Source organism: Odocoileus virginianus, chromosome 6 (assembly GCF_023699985.2).
Source record: "Odocoileus virginianus isolate 20LAN1187 ecotype Illinois chromosome 6, Ovbor_1.2, whole genome shotgun sequence".
Classification (NCBI taxonomy): Eukaryota; Metazoa; Chordata; class Mammalia; order Artiodactyla; family Cervidae; genus Odocoileus; species Odocoileus virginianus.
This window is the reverse complement of record NC_069679.1, coordinates 25085936-25100603: the sequence shown is the minus strand read 5'-3', so window position 1 is coordinate 25100603 and position 14668 is coordinate 25085936. Positions and strand designations below refer to the sequence as shown.

General features: G+C 37.7%; 1 protein-coding gene across 6 annotated transcripts in view; it reads left to right on the top strand.

Annotated features, from left to right (window-relative positions):
• FSIP1 (fibrous sheath interacting protein 1) overlaps window positions 1–14668 on the top strand; it is a 222348-nt gene that overhangs the window by 62429 nt on the left and 145251 nt on the right. For all 6 annotated transcript variants that reach the window (XM_070468987.1, XM_070468986.1, XM_070468988.1 and 3 more), the window contains one exon: window positions 7950–8090. In XM_070468987.1, the coding sequence (XP_070325088.1) occupies window positions 7950–8090 (141 nt within the window). The remainder of the gene's footprint in view (window positions 1–7949; window positions 8091–14668) is intronic.

The window sequence follows — 14668 nt, the reverse complement described above, 5'->3', positions numbered from 1 at the left end:
TAACTCAACGGTAATTTTTCTCCACGTTTCTTAAGAAAAAAATGTCTTTTAAGTGGAATGTAAGTTTCTATTTTCAACAATCAATTAAACAAATATTAATCAAGTGCTCACTGCATGCAAGGAATTGTAGAGCATTTAAAGCTGAGTCAGGCACATAGAGAACTGTGGAGTGAGAAAGCCTTGCTTCAGGTTCTGGCTCTTCCACTTACTGGCTCTGAGGACTTGGGTGTTAATTAGAAGCACTTTAAACCTCAGTTTCTTCATCTGTACAGTTGTAATGATAATATTATTCCTGAGGGTTCTTTTAAAGTGGAGGCGAGTTACAAGTTAATATGTGTAAAGTACTTAGCACAGTGTCTGACCCCAAACTAAGCCAAAGATGTTATTATTAATATAATAAGGGACTTAAGGAACTTACTGCCTTGTGAGAGGCACAGAATATATATAGATAACTGTGGTACAAGACATCATAGGTAAGAACAATAGAAGGCTATGAGCAAAGTGCTTTGCTGGTTCAGAGGAGAGAGAGAAAGCACATCCATAAGGAATACCAAGAAAGTTCATTTCAAGTGAGGGATAGGAGGAGGAAGAGAAACCAGTGAGTGAGGTAGAGGAGGTCAGAGTTCCTGGAGAAGGCCACCATCACGTAGCATGAGGTTGAAAACTGGTGAAAATGGGTGAACGCATAGAAAAGGTCCAGATTTCTAGTTTCTTTTGAAAAATTAGAAAATCTGGCAACATTAGGCTTGAAGTGTTGATTGACAGTGTATAGGACTGAGCTGAGGAGCAACTGCTGCTTTCCATGAAGCACAAGTTTTCCAGTTTGCTGCACCATCCATCACGCCGTATTGTGTTGCCTACAAAACACAGGCCTCCTCCTTGCACTGAAGTACCTTGCCCAGCCCCTGCCCAGGCCATCAAAACATCTTTGAATGCCTGTTATTTCGTGAGAGATGACGTGGTGGTGGAAGCTGAGTATCCAGATTAATATGTGGCTTTACCTCCAACCTTAAAGCATCTCGTCGGATACTGGAGGATAGGACATATAAACATAGACCGATTTGTGCAGTGGGCCGACCATTCAGTGAAAGTACCACAATATGGGAACTTATCTTATGAGAAGTATAGAAAACATATGCTGGGGGAGCACTGGGAAAGGAAAGTTTGAAGAAGGAGTGGTATGTTAATAAGGAGTGATATGTTAAAAATTCATTTGAAAGTTTTAAAATTTTGATCAGGAAAATAGTTTCCCAAACAAGTTGAAACACACAGGATTTCTGACTTACCCGACTGTGGCAACAATAAGATGCTAAACTGGTAGGCACATAAGCCCAGGATGAATCAATAATTTGAGGGGCTCCAGAGAGGTGACTCTGAGATTAAGGAAGTATTGGTTGTTGTGAAAGGGGCAGATGAGGAATCTCTTCCTTATGAGTTTGCTGATTACAATGTTCTCATGTAGGTGCCCTTGCTATTAGCTTCATGGAGATGTTTTAAAAGCAGCGTTTGGCTTTCACATGTCTGATTTCTTTAGTGTAAAACAAAGCTCGTGGTCACTTTCAGAAGAAAGAATGGCTGCTGTTGCTGTAATGTGAGTAATATCATGTGGTTAGTTTTACATCTGCTTTTTATTTTCATTCATCATAGCAAAAGAGAACTAATTGAAGCAATTTTTTTCCTTAGGATCTGTGGTTTCACTGTGCATAGCTTTTTGTATCCATCCCCTAACCTCCAACAAATCAGTTATTTCTTTCCACGTACTGTAAATCCCACCATAAAATTGAGTGATGTTCTATAATTTAGTTACTGTATTTCTTATTTGCAGCTGTGTTACATTCCAGCTTTCTCCAGAAATATCCAAGATATAGGCGTTATGTAAGCACTCAGTTTAAGTCCTTAGCAACTGGATTCAATAATAAATTCTATTCAGTTTGGCTCTTGTAAAGAAGTGTAATTTATTCATCTCTCATGCAATCAGTCTTACTAAATCTAGCATTCCAGTTCATCATTAGATTTTGTTTTCCTGGTTGGGAGAGAGTGTTCAGAAATGGCTCTCATTGACATATGAGGAATTTCTTTGTTCTTAAGTCAGCTAGTTTAATTGACTATAAAGGTTCTCCTCAACTCAATTTATTTTCTTGTTCTTAAACTGTTGATTCAGTTGTATATGATTTTGATAAGACCAACAAATACTAACAAACATTTGATTGAGGAAAATTGTAGCTGTATTTACCTCTTCTATTGCCAAGAAAATTTTGACCAGCAATTAACTGTTTTTTGATCTCTTTCTGTTTCAATGTTAGCTAACCTTGAGGAAATATAAAACATGTTTTGATGTGTAATCTTAAAAGATGTTTTGTTATTGAGTCCAGAAACTTGCAGAGTTTCAATAATGGCCATGCTGTTCACTTGATCTCAAATTACTTAATATGCTGATCAAGGTCAGGAACCGAGGAGTTGTTTTATGTATGTCAGTCACAAGCCCAGAAATCTTATTAACCATCTGTTCATTTAAAAAAAATATAGAAGTATGCCATGAGAGCATGGGTTTCTGGATTGAGGAATAAACAGGAAGTTAATTCAGACATCCTTGCCTCTGATGCTAACCTGGCAAACATGTGCGTGTTCAAACTTAGTCATTCAGACTCTTTGTGACCCCCATGGATCATAGCCTGCCAAGCTCCTCTTGGTCCCTCCTCCAGGGAATCCTCCTGACTCAGGGATTGAACCCGCGTCTCTTGTGTCTCCTGCCTTGGCAGGCAGATTCTTTATCACTGCACCACCTGGCAAACATTCCCAATTAAATCTGTGAAATTCTTGCTACCTGTGTTTTACAGATTACTTTGAAGTTTATATTTCTTGGTTTTTCTATGCTAAGCCTCTTGTGTAGTCAAGATTTCTTTCATTTCATGGAAGTATTTCAGAATGATAAAAACAATCTGGCTAAAAGATTTTTTTTCTTTAGTTTTAGTACTGCCAGGCAAAAGATCCATCTGATGACAGGAAATAGCAGTAGCCTGTGGAAAAGCATACCATTAGCTTGAAAACACAGGGCAAGCTGGCTTTGTTTAGGCAGGTTTGTATTTTTCTGGCCCTTAACTCAATGCCTTATTTTCATATCAGATAACTTATGAAGGCGTGAGTAATTTCCTCTGTATTTGGCTTTTAGAAATGGGTTTACTTAGCTTCAAAGACCCCTGTTGGCTTAGTCAACATCACAGATATTTTTCTAAGAATCAACTTAGAATCCCTTGGCAATCAATTAGTCAAATCGGCAAATATCTTGACCTCATGATCTGTTCTATTCTTGTGGCTCCTTAGATATTCTGTGCATATTATAGAGAGTTTTTATGGAACTGAATTTTACTTTAACTGAATAAAGGCATTTTTGTATGACTCAAGAAATAGAGAAACAATATGCATGGTCAGAGAATCTGCTAAAAACTTTCACCCAGAGGAAATCAAGATCTTTCTGATGATCAGGAAAACAGATGGTACTGATTGGCACTTGGATGTGACAACAGAACCTCTCCTGGCACCACAGAGCTTCTTGAATATACCACTATGCAATCTTTGCCAGAACAAATGATTACCTTTTCTTGGCCTCTGCTTTCGTCACATGCTGTCCTTCAAATATTTGTACTATATGGTTATGCTATCAGAGACAAAGACTGAGGAAAGATATTATATATCCTTGGCTTTAACTGTGGTGAATTGCAGACTCAGCCTTCAGAACTGGAAGAAACTTTCTCAGAGGAAGTTGAGACCAAGAAAGAAAAAGTGACTTGCAGAACTCGGGCTAAAATCTAACCTTGAGACCAGTATCTTTTGGTACAGAGAGTCACATTGTCAAAGTAGAATGAAGATAGGCTTGGTAATATTTTGTTTTATTAAAAATAAAAAATAACTTTGTATGCATATGAAATCAGTATAGGGTTACTGTAGAAAATTCAGGAAATACAGAAGTGTCTAAGAAAAACAAGGTCAAATCAAGATTTTTACCTTACCTTACCTTACCATTTACCATCAAGCTAAATTTCCTTCCAGTCTATTTCTCTACAAGTGTGTGCACATACACACATACATACAGAGTTAGAGTTCTGGGCAAGGAACAGAAATTGACCCAGGTTGGATTTTGAAGATAATGAAATGAAGGAACTATTTATAGATTTAAAGAAAGGAGCCAATAAGGGATGCTGGGATACTTAGGGACTAGCACCAGGGGTTAGGGAAAAGAAAAGTTGTATTGGAACTTGGGGAGGCTAGAGTTGTGGTAGAAGAATCTGCCATCCAAAATTGTAATCATATTGGGCATGAGCAGAGGATTAACCAACTCCTTCCTCTTCAGCATGACAATTTGAGCTGTTTCTGTGGCAATCTGATGAAAGTTGGAATGTCAACAATGATAGGAGGCAACTTTGCTTATGCTAAAAATGACCTCTGGATTGGAAGAATTGTAGAGACCTGTAGGGGGAGCCATACTTTGGGCTTCCCTAAATGCAGTGATTCTTGTGGCTGGGAATGTCCCTTGCTGAGACCCAGATAATGTACCTATGGAGTCATTTCAACAGATGAGGCTTCTATTGGATATGAAACAATTAAGCCAGGGTAGCTTCCTTGCCCCTTGTACCTATATTGTTATGATGTGGACTGCAGCAAAAACTCCCATTGACCAGGGATACCTGACACTGTGTTTCCTGTCCTATAGTCTTCTGAGTTGGGCTTCCCAGATAGCTCAGTGTAAAGGATATGGCTGCCAATGCAGGAGATGCTGGAGACGTGGATTCAATTCCTGCGTTGGAAAGATTCCCTGAAGGAGCAAATGGCCACCTACTCCAGTATTCTTGCCTGGAGAATCTCATGGACAGAGGAGCCTGGTGGGCTGTAGTCCATAGGGTTGAAAAGAGTTGGACATGACTAAGCAACTGAGCGTGCATGCACTCATCTTTCTGAATTGACTGGTTCCAAGTGTGGCCTTTGTTTGCTCTTGAACATGAATATTCAGTTGAATCTAAGAAAATCCTCTTAATGGGCATGTCAGGGATATATTGCTGCCCAAATCATAGTGGCAAAGCAGGGAGTGGAAGGGGAGAATACCCTAAACTCTTTCTTGCTGCCCTATAACATTCTAACACTCCTTCCCAACATTGACTAAACCTAACCATAAGGCAGAGGTCAGGGAGAAAGAGTGAGTGTCCCAGCTTGCATCAAATGTTCATTATAGTTTATCATTCTGGTCTTAGTAGGCATTTGGCTAAGTGCATGAAGCTGCTCCGAATATTCATGTTCAGAGTTTGAGTCATCATTTTCATTTCTCTTAGATGAAGACACAGGAGTGGAATTGTTGAGTCATAGGATTAGACAAGCATTTAATTTTTTAAGAAATTGTCAAGCAGTTCTTAAAATGTTTGTGTCATTATATACTGATACCAACAATGTGTGAGTTCGTTTGCTCCATACCTCTCCAATGTTTAATTTTAATAAACTTTTTCATTTGTCCTGTTCTAGTGGCTATGTAGTGACCTCATTGGGACTTTAATTTGCATTTCTCTGATGACTTAATGATGTTGAGGGCTTTTTCATGTGCTTATTTGTCATTTATGTTATCTTTTTTATGAAGTATCTGTTCAAGTCATTTTAAAACTAGATTTTAAAAAAATATTGATTCTTGTTTTTATTGAGTTGTGTGGAATTCCTTGTATATATTGGATGCAAATCCTGTGTCACATTTATGTGTTACATTTTTCTCTTAGCCTGTGGCATTTCTTAGTGGTGGCTTTAGATAAGTAAAATTTAAAAATATTGATGAAGTCTGCTTTACAATTTTTTTTTGTTTTTCTTTTTTAGCCTATCCAATGATTTTTAGAAAATCACAGTTGTAGATTTTTAAAAAATGTCCTTTAAACGATATTTTTTCTATTTAAAAATGAAATGCAGTTTGGGTGTTTTTTAGGTCATTATATTCTATAGACTGAGTATGTACACACCAAATCCATATGTTGAAATCTAATCCCCAGTGTGATTATTTGGAGAGGAGGCCTTTGGGAGTAATTTGGTCATGGGGTGGAGCCCCCATGAATAGGGTTAGTGCCCTTGTAAAAGAGACCCAAAGAGCTTCTGTGTCCCTTTTATTATGTGAGGACATAACCAGAAGATGGCCATTTAGGAAGTAGGAAGCAGGCCTTCTCTAGATATGAGATCTGCCAGCCCCTTGATCTTAGACTTCCATACCTCCAGAACTGTCAGAAATACATGTCTGTTGTTTATAAGCCACCCTATCTGTGGTATTCTGTAATAGCAGCTCAAACAGATGGAGACACTGTGTATCTTAACTTCAAAGTGGGTCATAAAATGCTGGATGTGTAGAGCTGCGGGAAGACCTTGGTAACAGCTATTACAAACTCTTCCTTAACATTATGTTTCCTTCTTAAAGATCTTGTCACTTGTAATTTACTCAGTGGATGCTTCTAGAGCTTCCAGAAGCCAGTCCCCTTTGGGGGAAATAAGATGTAAGAGAGTCACTTCTTGAAATTGAGATACTCTTTTAATAGTCTCTTCATTAGAGCTTTATGCTATATGAATTTCATTAAAACATTGGAGTGATCAGAGTTCTGAGAACCAAAGTAACAGTCTATTGGCAGTGCTGATCCAGCTTCAGGTTTGTGTTGGGTACAGGGACACGGGGTGGGACCAGTCACGATCCCTGTCTGGGCTGGGACAGTGTGGTAAGTGCAGTGAGGGAACATGTGGCATGACTGGGAAAGAAATTGCCCTTACTGGGTGTGTCAGGAGATATTTTTTAGGGAAATATGTTTGTTCTGTGCTCAGAAAAGTAGGAGTCTCTATGAGGAGTTGTAAGGGAGAGGCATGGAGAGTGGCGAACTAGCAGTGGGCAGTATCCCTGAAGTTTTGAGTCTGAGACCCAAGCAACAAGAGATGAGCCTCAGAGCCATGACGGAGTGAGGACCTCGTCCGTTAAGTCAGTACTTCTCAAAGTTTTGAGCAGTTGTTTCTTCAGGTGTCCCTAGTCCTTATCTGTTGAGTCAGAGTCTCCAGGGTGGAGCCTGAGCCTTTGAATATTTTCACGGGCTCTGGAGGTGACACTGAAGCACACTGGAGTCTGAAAAGTACTAGTTCAAGTGATGATGAGAAGGCAGTAAGAAAAAGAGAAAGGCTTTGATGAAAAAGGTATTAAAAAATGATATTAAAAGTGAAATGGTGACCAACTCTATTTAAGGAATGAGAATGTGGGAAGATTCTGCCTAAGGCAACTTAAAAAATGTCATTTTTGCCTGTTACCTCATGACAATACAGAGTAGGAAACCTGTGGAGGAAATGTAGGAAGTTTAGTTATAGATACAAGACCAGATTTCTGTCAAGAAATATCCATTTTAATTATCTAGAAATAATACTAACTTTGGGAAAATATGGTTCTGTCAATTCAAATACTGCTGATAGTACTGAAGCCTAATGAGATACTTCCTAATGAGATACATAATGTTTATTCTTTTCAAAGGACATATTCAGCCTGTATTTGTTAGTTATTAAGATTTTATGCATGCATGTGATGTACTGTGATGACTTTGGGGCTAGATCTTAAAGTTATTATCCTTTTGCAGATGATGAAATTAAAGCTCAGAGAGGTTCTTTGATTCCCCTAAGGCCATCTCAGTCAGGAACCAGGAAAAGCCAGAGTTCAAAACTCCTGACTTTGAGAAGTCCAATTCTCTTTGCATTGTTGCACAACCGCCTCTTGTTTTATGTACAATTGGACCTTCTCCCCGCCAAATAGGAAGACATTAGAGAATTATTTCCAAGTATTATTTTGATGAGAAGGAATATTGTATGAGAAGCAAAGCCAACCTTCAGGGCTCAGTTACTCTGGAAAAATATGTGATGGTACAGTTCCAGCCTGTGAATGAATTTAATTTTTTTTTTTTTTGAATTAGGAACCTGACCTTAATGGTGATGATAGAAAAACAGAAGTAACCCCAGGAGAAAAGTTTCTTCGAAACACCAAAGAACAGCGGGATCAGCAGAATCGGTTGAGAGAGATAGATGAAAAGCTAAGAAAGATGAAGGAAAATGTGGTAAATCTTTATTTATTTATTTATTTATTTTTTCCCATTTAAATTTATTAGTTGGAGGCTAATTACTTTACAATATTGTAGTGGTTTTTGCCATACATTGACATGAATCAGCCATGGATTTACATGTATTCCCTATCCCGATCCCTCCTCCCACCTCCCTCTCCACCCGATTCCTCTGGGTCTTCCCAGTGCACCAGGCCCGAGCACTTGTCTCATGCATCCAACCTGGGCTGGTGATCTTTTTCACCCTAGGTAATATACATGTTTCAATGCTGTTCTCTCGAAACATCCCACCCCCGCCTTCTCCCACAGAGTCCAAAAGTCTGTTCTGTACATCTGTGTCTCTTTTTCTGTTTTGCAGATAGGGTTATCGTTATCATCTTTCTAAATTCCATATATATGCGTTAGTATACTGTATTGGTCTTTATCTTTCTAGCTTACCTCACTCTGTATAATGGGCTCCAGTTTCATCCATCTTATTAGAACTGATTCAAATGAATTCTTTTTAATGGCTGAGTAATATTCCATAGTATATATATACCACGGCTTCCTTATCCATTTGTCTGCTGATGGGCATCTAGGTTGCTTCCATGTCCTGGCTCTTATAAACAGTGCTGTGATGAATATTGGGGTGCATGTGTCTCTTTCAAATCTGGTTTCCTCAGTGTGTATGCCCAGCAGTGGTATTGCTGGGTCATATGGCAGTTCTATTTCCAGTTTTTTAAGAAATCTCCACACTGTTCTCCATAGCGGCTATACTAGTTTGCATTCCCACCAACAGTGTAAGAGGGTTCCCTTTTCTCCACACCCTCTCCAGCATTTATTGCTTGTAGACTTTTGGATAGCAGCCGTCCTGACTGGTGTGTAATGGTACCTCATTGTGGTTTTGATTTACATTTCTCTGATAATGAGTGATGTTGAGCATCTTTTCATGTGTTTGTTAGCCATCTGTATGTCTTCTTTGGAGAAATGTCTGTTTAGTTCTTTGGCCCATTTTTTGATTGGGTCATTTATTTTTCTGGAATTGAGCTGCAGGAGTTGCTTGTATATTTTTGAAATTAATTCTTTGTTGCTTCATTTGCTATTATTTTCTCCCAATCTGAGGGCTGTCTTTTCACCTTGCTTATAGTTTCCTTTCTTGTGCAAAAGCTTTTAAGTTTCATAGGTCCCATTTGTTTATTTTTGCTTTTATTTCCAATATTCTGGGAGGTGGGTCATAGAGGATCCTGCTGTGATTTATGTCGGAGAGTGTTTTGCTTATGTTCTCCTCTAGGAGTTTTATGGTTTCTGGTCTTACATTTAGATCTTTAATCCATTTTGAGTTTATTTTTGTGTATGGTGTTAGAAAGTGTTCTAGTTTCATTCTTTTACAAGTGGTTGACCAGTTTTCCCAGCACCACTTGTTAAAGAGGTTGTCTTTTTTCCATTCTATATTCTTCCTCCTTTGTCGAAGATAAGGTGTCCATAGGTTGGTGGATTTATCTTTGGGCTTTCTATTCTGTTCCATTGATCTATATTTCTGTCTTTGTGCCAGTACCATACTGTCTTGATGACTGTGGCTTTGTAGTATAGCCTGAAGTCAGGCAGCTTGATTCTTCCAGTTCCATTCTTCTTTCTCAAGATTACTTTGGCTATTCGAGGTTTTTTGTATTTCCATACAAATTGTGAAATTATTTGTTCTAGTTCTGTGAAAAATACTGTTGGTAGCTTGATAGGGATTGCATTGAATCTATAGATTGCTTTGGGTAATATAGTCATTTTGACAATATTGATTCTTCCAATCCATGAACACGGTATATTTCTCCATCTGTTTGTGTCCTCTTTGATTTCTTTCATCAGTGTTTTATAGTTTTCTATGTATAGGTGTTTTGTTTCTTTAGGTAGATATACTCATAAGTATTTTATTCTTTTTGTTGCAATGGTAAATGGTATTGTTTCCTTAATTTCTCTGTTTTCTCATTGTTAGTGTATAAGAATGCAAGGGATTTCTGTGTGTTAATTTCATATCTTGCAACTTTACTATATTCGTTGATTAGCTCTAGTAATTTTCTGGTAGACTCTGGTAGAGTCTTTAGGGTTTTCTATGTAGAGTATCAAGTCATCTGCAAACAGCGAGAGTTTCACTTCTTCTTTTCCTATCTGGATTCCTTTTACTTCTTTTTCTGCTCTGACTGCTGTGGCCAACACTTCCAAAACTATGTTGAATAGTAGTGGTGAGAGTGGGCACCCTTGTCTTGTTCCTGGTTTCAGGGGAAATGCTTTCAATTTTTCACCATTGAGGGTAATGCTTGCTGTGGGTTTGTCATATGTAGCTTTTATTATGTTGAGGTATGTTCCTTCTATTCCTGCTTTCTGGAGAGTTTTAATCATAAATGGATGTTGAATTTTGTCAAAGGCTTTTTCTGCATCTATTGAGATGATCATATGGTTGCTGTCTTTCAATTTGTTAATGTGGTGTATTACATTGATTGATTTGTGGATATTGAAGAATCCTTGCATCCCTGGGATAAAGCCCACTTGGTCATGGTGTATGATTTTTTTAATATGTTGTTGGATTCTGTTTGCTAGAATTTTGTTAAGGATTTTTGCATCTATGTTCATTAGTGATATTAGCCTGTAGTTTTCTTTTTTTGTGGCATCTTTGTCTGGTTTTGGAATTAGGGTGATGGTGGCCTCAAAGAATGAGTTTGGAAGTTTACGTTCTTCTGCAATTTTCTGGAAGAGTTTGAGTAGGATAGGTGTTAGCTCTTCTCTAAATTTTTGGTAGAATTCAGCTGTGAAGCCATCTGGTCCTGGGCTTTTGTTTCCTGGAAGATTTCTGATTACAGTTTTGATTTCCGTGCTTGTGATGGGTCTGTTAAGATCTTCTATTTCTTCCTGGTTCAGTTTTGGAAAGTTATACTTTTCTAAGAATTTGTCCATTTCTTCCAAGTTGTCCATTTTATTGGCTAGAGCTGCTGGTAGTAGTCTCTTATGATCCTTTGTATTTCAGTGTTGTCTGTCGTGATCTCTCCATTTTAATTTCTAATTTTGTTAATTTGGTTCTTCTCCCTTTGTTTCTTAATGAGTCTTGCTAATGGTTTGTCAATTTTGTTTATTTTTTCAAAAAACCAGCTTTTAGCTTTGTTGATTTTTGCTGGTCTCTTCAGTTTATTTTGCATTTATTTCTGCCCTAATTTTTAAGATTTCTTTCCTTCTACTAACCCTGGGGTTCTTCATTTCTTCCTTCTCTAGTTGCTTTAGGTGTAGAGTTAGGTTATTTATTTGACTTTTTTCTTGTTTCTTGAGGTAAGCCTGTAATGCTATGAACGTTCCCCTTAGCACTGCTTTTACAGTGTCCCATAGGTTTGGGGTTGTTGTGTTTTCATTTTCATTCATTTCTATGCATATTTTGATTTCTTCTATGATTTGTTGGTTATTCAGAAGTGTGTTATTTAGCCTCCATATGTTTGAATTTTAATAATTTTTTTCCTGTAATTGAGATCTAATCTTACTGTACTGTGGTCAGAAAAGATGACTGGAATGATTTCAATTTTTTTGAATTTACCAAGGCTAGATTTATGGCCAAGGGTGTGATCTATTCTGGAGAAGGTTCCGTGTGCACTTGAGAAAAAGGTGAAGTTGATTGTTTTGGGTTAAAATGTCCTATAGATGTCAATTAGGTCTAGCTGGTCCATTGTGTCATTTAAAGTTTGTGTTTCCTTGTTAATTTTCTGTTCAGTTGATCTATCCATAGTTGTGAGTGAGGTATTAAAGTCTCCCACTATTATTGTGCTACTGTTAATTTCCTCTTTCATACTTGTTAGCGTTTGCCTTACATATTGTGGTGCTCCTATGTTGGGTGCATATATATTTATAATTGTTATATCTTCTTCTTGGATTGATCCTTTGATCATTATGTAGTGTCCTTCTTTGTCTCTTTTCACAGCCTTTATTTTAAAGTCTATTTTATGTGATATGAGTATTGCGACTCCTGCTTTCTTTTGGTCTCCGTTTGTGTGAAATATTTTTTTCCAGTCCTTCACTTTTAGTCTTATGTGTCACTTATTTTGAGGTGGGTCTCTTGTAGACAGCATATATAGGGGTCTTGTTTTTGTATCCCTTCAGCCAGTCTTTGTCTTTTGGTTGGGGCATTCAACCCATTTACATTTAAGGTAATTATTGATAGGTATGGTCCCATTGCCATTTACTTTGTTGTTTTGGGTTCGCGTTTATACACCCTTTCTGTGTTTCCTGTCTAGAGAAGATCCTTTAGCATTTGTTGAAGAGCTGGTTTGGTGGTGCTGAATTCTCTCAGCTTTTGCTTGTCTGTAAAGCTTTTGAATTCTCCTTCATATCTGAATGAGATCCTTGCTGGGTATAGTAATCTAGGTTGTAGGTTATTCTCTTTCATTACTTTCAGTATGTCCTGCCATTCCCTTCTGGCCTGAAGAGTTTCTATTGATAGATCAGCTGTTATCCTTATGGGAATCCCTTTGTGTGTTATTTGTTGTTTCTCCCTTGCTGCTTTTAATATTTGTTCTTTGTGTTTGATCTTTGTTAATTTATTAATATGTGTCTTGGGGTGTTTCACCTTGGGTTTATCCTGTTTTGGACTCTCTGGGTTTCTTGGACCTGTGTAACTATTTCCTTCCCTATTTTAGGGAAGTTTTCAGCTATTATGTCCTCGAGTATTTTCTCATGGCCTTTCTTTTTGTCTTCTTCTTCTGGGACTCCTATGATTTGAATGTTGGGGCGTTTCACATTGTCTAAGAGGTCCCTGAGGTTGTCCTCATTTCTTTTGATTCTTTTTTCTTTTTTCCTCTATGCTTCATTTATTTCCACCATTTTATCTTCTACCTCACTTATCCTATCTTCTGTCTCCGTTATTCTACTGTTGATTCCCTCCAGACTGTTTTTGATCTCATTTATTGCATTATTCATTTTTAATTGACTATTTTTTATTTCTTCAAGGTCCTTATTAAACATTTCTTGCATCTTCTCAATCTTTGTCTCCAGGCTGTTTATCTGTAACTCCATTTTGTTTTCAAGATTTTGGATTATTTTTATTATCATTATTCTAAATTGTTTTTCAGGTAGATTCCCTATCTCCTCCTCTTTTGTTTGACTTGGTGGGCATTTTTCATGTTCCTTTGCCTGTTGGGTATTTCTCTGCCTTTTTATCTTGTTTAGATTGCTGTGTCTAGAGTGGGCTTTCTGTATTCTGGTGGTCTGTGGTTCCTTTTTATTGTGGAGGTTTCTCCCAGTAGGTGGGGTTGGACAATTGGCTTGTCAAGGTTTCCTGGTTAGGGAAGCTTGCGTCGGTGTTCTGGTGTGTGGAACTGGATTTCTTCTCTCTGGAGTGCAATGGAGTGTCCAGTAATGAGTTTCGAGATGGGTCTATGTGTTAGGTGTGACTTTGGGCAGCCTTGTATGTTGACGCTCAGGGCTATGTTCCTGCGTTGCAGGAGAATTTGCGTGGTATGTCTTGCTCTGGAACTTATTGGCTCTTGGGTGGTGGTTGGTTTCAGTGTAGGTATGGAGGCTTTTGGATGGTCTCTTATTACTTAATGTTCTGTGTAGTCAGGAGTTTTCTGGTGTTCTCAGGTTTTGGGCTTAAGTCTCCTGCCTCTGGATTTCAGTTTTATTCTTCCAGTAATCTCAAGACTTCTCCAACTATACAGCACTGATAATAAAACTTCTAGGTTAATAGTGAAAAGATTCTACCCCATGAGGTTCACAGAGTTACATGAAGAAGAGGAGAGGGAGGAGGGAGATAGAGATGAGCAGGAGGAGAAAAAGGGGGGATTCAAGAGGAAAGACAGATCTACACAGTTCTCTGCTCCCAAAGTGTTCTCTGTAGCCCAGACACCCACACAGATTCACAGAATTGGATTGGGAAGAGAAGGGGAAGGGAGGAAATAAGAGGTGTTCTGAGGTAGAAAACGGAGAGTCAAAAGTGGGAGAGAGTAATCAACACACTTCTGAGTAAAAATGGGTGCTGAGTATTGGATTCTTAAATGTCCAAAATTGATATCAAATACTGAAAAACAAAGATTAAAAATCTAGAGTAGAGGTTAGACTCTTAAAAATACAATATTGAAAACAAAAACACAAAAAATTTTAGAAATATATGAAGTTCAGTTTAAAAATATGGCTTCTTTTTTTTTTTCGAGGTTAGAGTGAAATGAAAATGAAAATTAAGTAGTAATAGAGGAGTAATAGAGGACTTTAAAAGAAAATAAGAGAAAAAATAAAACAAGAAAAAAAATATTTTCCTAATTAAAAAAAATAATAAAATATATGAAAATGAAAATGAAAGTTAAGGAGTAATGGGGGAGTAATAGGGAATTTTAAAAGAAAATAAAAGAAAAAATTAAAAAAAGAAATTTTTTTTAATTAAAAAAAAAAGTAAAAATATATCTAGGAATTTCTCTGGAGCTGTTGGGTCAGTGTGGGTTCGGTTCAGTTTCAGATAGCTCCTCGTTCCAGCTTACACTTCTCGATATCTATAGGCCCCTTCCAGTGTAGTTGGTGTTACCTACAGGGATTTTAATCTGTTGCACCAGTCACTTCTGAAGTGGTTCCCTTTGTTTATT